The 6,756-nt window shown below is 46.9% G+C and overlaps 1 protein-coding gene across 1 annotated transcript; it reads left to right on the forward strand.

Annotated features, from left to right (window-relative positions):
- The first annotated feature begins 538 nt into the window (after positions 1–538).
- On the forward strand, positions 539–3,612 carry LOC119353914. Its single transcript, XM_037620610.1, has 3 exons — positions 539–1,698; positions 2,500–2,637; positions 2,971–3,612. The coding sequence occupies exons 1-3, from the start codon at positions 570–572 to the stop codon at positions 3,270–3,272; spliced, it is 1,569 nt and encodes a 522-aa protein (XP_037476507.1). The 5' UTR covers positions 539–569; the 3' UTR covers positions 3,273–3,612.
- Positions 3,613–6,756: the final 3,144 nt, after the last annotated feature.

Below are 6,756 nucleotides of genomic sequence, written 5' to 3' on the forward strand. Positions count from 1 at the left end.
ACCTCCCACGGGTTTCTGCAAAATTCACGTTGATGCAGGTGTCCAAGAGGGACAACGAGGGGCCGCAGCTGCTGTATGTAGAGACGGAGGAGGAAACTACATGGGGAGTGCAGCACTAGTAATTGAAGGAGTTCATGACCCAGCAACACTTGAAGCAATAGCTTGCCGAGAAGTTCTCTCCCTAGCAGAAGACCTGGGCATACAACAATTTGTGGTGGCCTCTGATTGTCAGCGGGTTGTCTCTGATATCTCCGGAGGTTCACGGGGTGCTTATGGTGCAATTGTTACTGAAATAAACGTTAGAGCTGCTACGTTTATTTGTAATTTTTTGTTTGAGTCTCGTGCCGTTAATCATGAGGCACATAGTCTAACCAAGTTTGCGATATCTAGAGGTCCGGATCGCGTTGGGATCACCCCATGACCAATGATGTATCCCACTTCGTGTGGTTTTTGCTGAATGAACTTGGTTGTCCCTCAAAAAAAAAACATGAGCTTTGCTACACGCACGGAGTTTTATCACGGACTTTTACAGGATCATTTTTGCCCCCCACATCCAGTCAGACGACAGCATGACCCGCCGCCGCCGCGCCCGCCCCGCCCCGCCACCGGCGGCGCTGGAAGACGACGACCTCCTGCGGAAGATTTTCCTCCTCCTCCCGCCTCAGCCCTCCACCCTTCCCTGCGTCTCCGTCGTCTGCAAGCAGTGGCGCGACGTCGTCACCGACCCCCAATTCCTCCGCGGCTTCCGCGACCAACACCGGAGACCTCCGCTCCTCGGCCTCGTCATGGGCCACACCGCGTCGCCCTACTTCAGGTCCGATCTCAACCCTCCAGACCACATCCCGCACGAGCGCTTCTTCCCTCGAGACATCCGCAGCATGAACATGGACATATTCGACTGCCGCCATGGGCGCGTCGTCTTCTTCGCCCAACGGCTGGGCGAGGTCGTGCTGTTTGACCCCGCCACGGGAGGCCGCCGTTGTGTGGTCGTTCCACCAGTGTTTCACGGAAAGGAGATTGGCGTCTTCAACGCCGCCGTGATTTGCGTTTCCGGCGACGAAGGCCACGTGCACGGCGATTGCCACGCCAGTCCATTTCAGGTGGTCTTGATGGGCATCAGTGACGACTATAAACAAGCTTTCGCCTCTGTCTACTCATCGGAGTCTGGCATATGGGGTGATATCATCTCCATAGAGAATCGTGAGATGTATGATTTGAAGCAACCCAGTACACTTATTGGAAATGCCCTTTACTGGTTGTTTCCTGGAGATGATGGGGAAGGCATACTGGAGTTTGATTTGGGTAGGCAGAGCCTAGCCAATATCGAGATGCCGCAAGGTCTGGTGTACTATAGTCCTCGCAGCCTTCAGGTCATGGTAGCAGACGGTGGCTGTGTCGGCCTCGCCATTCTGTCATGCTATAGATTCGAAATGTGGGAGAGGAAGGTCAGTTGTGATGATGGTGTTGCTGGATGGGTGTTGCAGAAGACCGTTCAACTGAACACGATCCTTGGATTGGGGCCTATGGGGGGACTGGACAATTTACTAATGGGATATGATGAAGTTGATCATGTGATTTATATAAGGACGGACATTGGTTTCTACATGGTTCGACTTGAGTCGATGCAGTTCAGGAACCTCGGCAAAGACAATTTCAGCAATACTTCCTATCTTCCCTACAGAAGTTTCTATACTGCAGGTAGTTCTCTGTCTTTACATTGGAGGCAGATAAAAATATTGAATTAGTTTTAGTAGTGCTTGTTTCCTGGAATAATGTCATAGTAGTACTGAAGTGTTTGTGTAACTGCTTAACTCTACTTGTCGTATTCATATTCTCTTTGATATTAGTGAAGACTGGACTATTGTCATGTTCAGAGAATGCAGATAGATTTAACTAATTTTATTCCATGACTGGATGTAAAACCATTACGGGACTTGGCAAAACTTCCACTGTTTAGTCATTGTGCTTTCTATTATTCTCCGCTCGTTTCGTATCCTATGGAATCAGGAAGAGGTCCACTTATTATTAGATGATTTTCTGTGTATCAATTGTTAAAACTAGTGTGTTTTCTGTTTGTGTTTTTTGTCATTTTCCGCATCTTTCCTATCTTGTGGCATTAGGCTGAGGATTATAAGTTCTTGTTTACTGACTAGTTAGTGTGTGTGTGCCGAGAAAATGTAAAAACGTGAGGCTAGGTGATGAAACAATGTTCTTGCAACACTTTCAGTTTTGGATGTTCAATTCCCCCTTCGCTGCTTTTAGTTCTTACAGTTATTCTGTTAAAAGTAGTACTTTTTCCCACAATATCACACCAACGACCATTTATCATTTGTCTGTGCAACAAACTCATCTGTCACCTACTCACACTAACACTCAAGACAAGAGTATAGGGTCTGAGTTCATCTTCTTTGCTTGTTTTCTCAGTCTCTTGGTCTTCCCTCTTGTCCCCCCTTTTTTTTCTATTTTCCCATTTCTGATGATATCACTTCTCTGTGCTAGTGAGTGACTTGGCAGTATGCGAGAGGACTGGTGAACTCTTTGCACCTCTTGCAAATGATTACCTCCTTGCTTCATGGGGTGTAGAAGCAGTAGGAGGTAACGAAGCAGCTACCTTGAGTGAAACCTCACCGGAAGGAGGTAACGTACATGTATCTTGGAATTTATGGGTCTGTAATCCTTTATACATCGGAGATTTGGACTTTGGTAGGTCGATTAGTAACTGAATTGTGGGTTGCTGTTAGCAATGTCGTTAATTTGAAATATGATTTCACCTGCTGCTCTGCTAGTTACTGATTTGTTATTACCTCATTCCTGTCAAACTTTTTACAATAAAAATAAAATAAAATAAAATAACAGGTTTGTGTGTGCCAATTTCATTACTAAGTTTCCAAGCGGGGGTTTGGAATGCATGGATATTGTGGGTTGGTCTGACTTGGGGTTTGACTCTTTCATTCTCTTCTCGCCCTGCAGGTACGGTCGGCATGTCAAAGCACATAGATCAAGGAAAGGATGCAGATCCTGCGCCTAGCCGGGCACTAAAACAAACACGAATTGACGTGATATTCAAGAAGGAGACCGAGACAAGATCAAAGCTTAGCAAAGCTTGGGCAAAATGGTTTCGGAGCAATGGCGTTCCTGCAAATAAAGCAGACTGCCCACACTTCTGTAGTGCCTTGAAGCTAACACAACAACTAGGTACCCGCCTCGTTGCTCCTACAGGCAACGAAATAGACAGTGCAAATCTGGACGCCAGTGATGAAGAACTACCATAAGTATGTAAGGTGAACTGCTTGAGGATATGGGAGGGCTAACTACTTTATATCATGTTTGGACAAACGGCTTGTGACTTTGAACTGATGATCCATGCTTTTGTTTCTGTAAGTTGGGTGTAGGGCTAGTTGAGTACTGCCTCATGAAGTGTACCGAATCCTTTTGACCCTTGTTCCTCACGAAGATGCGAGCTCGTTTCTGTTATTTTCTTTGCTAAGTTGACTAGATTTGTAATAAGATCCTTGTTTCTGTCTATTATGCTATGAGTGTCCTCTCCTCTTCCTCTAAAGGATGCAGTATAGGATGCCTGCATTGTTAGAAACTTGTGGTGTTGGTGGTCAGGTCAGAGCTAAGTATTCCGTAGTTGACAGCTAGTAATGCAACATGGTTTATCAATTTTGTTTGATTGTTTTGCATCATTTTTTAACCACCCTACTTTTGATGTTAGAAAACTTCTTCCTGTTCCCCAACTACACATGACAATCTTCAATTTTCGGTGACCAATCCAATGGCGGTTTACTGCAAAAATCAAGCGGCATGACAAATCGACAAGAGATCGATGGCTGATGAGAGCGAAGATCGTTCCCTAGACAGAGCTCCATGATTGGCACATTTCCAGGCCGTGCAAGAAGCTTGAGCTTTTCTGTGAAGAGTACACCCCAAGCCTGGCCGGTGTGATATATTGCCCACTAACCAATCAACCTTTCCAATAATCACACCCTTGAATCCACAATTCCACACACAGTGGAATCTACCTTTGCTTGCGCTACTCCGCCGTCTCTTCCAACATATCGCGCGGAATCATTAGCGCCTTTCGACGCCTCTATCAGGCTAGAAAGTCAAGTTGTTTAGCCACACTTTATGGCCGTTTTTAAGTTGGTGGTTGCCTGCTCACCCGGTCAAAAAACCGCCCATCTGGAGCCCCTATCTTTCAGAATCCTCTCATGGCTAATCTTAGCAACACTGCACTGGCTGCCGGAGCAGTCAGGCAGATCTGGATCCGTGTATGCTGAGTGCTAAACAAAGGTTGGTTGAGAGTTGAGACTTGGGTGGTTGCAACGCATGCAGCAGAGAAGCCGAGGGCCTCTGCTGAAGTGTGTAGGTTATGGTTCACACATCAGAGGAGCCACAATTAGAAGACGTTGGCTGCACACCTGACCTGACCTCCCATGGTCGGTCATGCCCTATTTTCATGGAGTATCTTCTGAATTGTTCTCTGTAATAATAACCGTAAGGAAGTCGCTGCCATGACATCTTTGTAGCGTTAGATACTAATACATGCTATGCATATCTTTCTCACAAGTTGGAGTGTGACCTGATCCTTTGGCTATAGGTGCAGTGCAACTGTGCAGGTGCCTGCGACAGCTCATCCATTGGCTCATTCCTTTCTAGGCCTTTGCCTTGTGGCCTTGTGGCGCCTGCTATTCCAAGGATGGAGTTCAAGACCTGATCAAGGGCTGTGCTGTTTGGCTTCAAGTCAATTTGGAACTGCCAATTGTGTGATCTTGGTATTATTTTTTTCCCTGCTGGTGCAAAGCAGGCAGAAATGGAGGCTGGGGGATTTGGCTAATGCAGGTTGCTGGCGGTTCACTAGAGAAATAGGGTCTGCATGTAACTCTATATCTAACTTAAGATTCCTCTAATAATTAGAAAGCTTGCACCCGAGGAGTTTGCTTATGGCTGACGGTATGAGCTCCATGTCCATATTATGGAACCCACCTATCCCTATTCGGCTACTTCCGTTACTTAAAACGTGAATACAAAGACGAACAACCAGGGGGTGGGGTGACGGGAAATGCAGAGGCGAGTTGGGTCCTCATCAGAAAACCCGCTACGGACCACCGAAGACCTGTTGACAGTAGTATAAACAAGCTATAGGGCACATCAACTGGAGTAGTAGTATATCTTCAGAGAGTTCACTTGTTAATTTATCAGTTCACAAGCCGATTGGCTTCCAATCCGATAGATAATCGTGGTCAGTCCAGGACATCATCCTTCCAATTCTGGCACCATAAAGAAACAAAGGAACGCTGCATCGAGAGCTCCACCAAGTAGAGCAGGACGGATGAAGCAGCACAGGATTGTGGTCCTGTCTGATTGGCACGCAATGCATTTTCTCTTGATTAAAAGAGGGTGCAAATCACATGAATGAAGCAACATTCTTCTTCTTAGCCATCAAGCATGCATCAATCACAACGTTTTCGCTCGCCTTTTCGCAACCAACCTTCGACCGATCACCATTTTTCTTTCTCTTAACAAGGGAAGAGATAGCGGCCGTCGCGCACACCGACAGTTTACTGAAAATTCATCCCAGAAATGAAAAGATGTATATGTTACATAGCCTGTTATTCGAACGCCAGCCATACCGGACCTACAAAAACAAAAGCATAGTTCTTCTAAGGCACACTTGAGTAGTACAAGTAGTAGTTTACTCAGCCGAAGCAAGGGATATGCCGCTGCATTTGCCCAGCAACACGGTGGATGGATGTGACCCGAAGAAGTATGTCCAAGCAGGGCTCAAACAAGAGAAGAATCAAAGAACCCCAACCTGAGACGACGGCCTGCAGCGCAGGCGGCAGCTAGCCAGTTCTCAGCTTCGTACTAATGCTTGGATTTTATTTTTTGCAGGAGAGGCGATGGGCACATCAAGCTTGCCTCGCAGAGAGACTAACCTCTAGCTGGTAAACAAACCAGTTCAGCAAAGGCAGGCGAGAAAGGGACACGAACAACACAACGTTTGCGTGAGCTGTCTGCGCCCGCCTGCCTGCCCTCTCTCTCTAGAGAGAGAGAGAGAAAGCGAGGGCGAAGATGGCATGATTAGCACTAATCTTTAACTATTTTGGCCGCTGCAGGCTTGCAAAAGCAACAGCAGGACAGTGGCTCGGCTAAGCTAGCTAGAACGAAGGGAGAGTGAGAAGCAAGGCTCGTCCTGCATCGATACCACATGCCACCACGCACACATGCATGCTTGCTCCTCATAAACATTTGTTGCTCCACTGTGCTAGCCAATCATTTCATCAGTACAGTGTGTTTTAGCTTATGAGCTTCCATCGCTCTGAAGAACTGCATTCTTTCATGCACACTGCATTGTTGAGGCCGGCTGGGGTCCAGTGCAATGCTCTTGCATTGTTGGGAAAACTTGCTTGATGGCTTAGCTTCTCCTGGCTGGCTGATTGTCACCCTGTCAGTCAGTGGAACGGCTGAGTGCTGCTGCTGTACTAAGCAGGCAGCGACTGAAGCAAAGCGGTTGGTTGGTTGCTTGGTTGCTGGTGATCTCAGTCAGTCGGTCGGTCAGGTCAGTGCAGCAAAAGTAGGAGCTGGGCAAAGGTTAGCATTGACCCAGGAATTCACGGGGGTTCAGTACTTCAGTTACCACCACCACCACATGGGCAGCAATTAGCAAAGCTTAACAGCAAGGCTAAAAATAACACTGAATGCGTATGACCAAATCTCCATCCATCCAGAAAAGAAATAGAAGGAAGGAAA

The sequence above is a fragment of the Triticum dicoccoides genome, chromosome 2A, assembly GCF_002162155.2.
Source record: "Triticum dicoccoides isolate Atlit2015 ecotype Zavitan chromosome 2A, WEW_v2.0, whole genome shotgun sequence".
In the NCBI taxonomy this organism is placed as follows: Eukaryota; Viridiplantae; Streptophyta; class Magnoliopsida; order Poales; family Poaceae; genus Triticum; species Triticum dicoccoides.

Coding starts and splice junctions, on each gene's coding strand:
- LOC119353914 (XM_037620610.1), top strand. CDS start 570: ATGACCCGCCGCCGCCGCGCCCGCCCCGCCCCGCCACCGGCGGCGCTG. Junction 1,699..2,499: donor CAGAAGTTTCTATACTGCAG/GTAGTTCTCTGT, acceptor TCTCTGTGCTAG/TGAGTGACTTGGCAGTATGC. Junction 2,638..2,970: donor TGAAACCTCACCGGAAGGAG/GTAACGTACATG, acceptor CTCGCCCTGCAG/GTACGGTCGGCATGTCAAAG.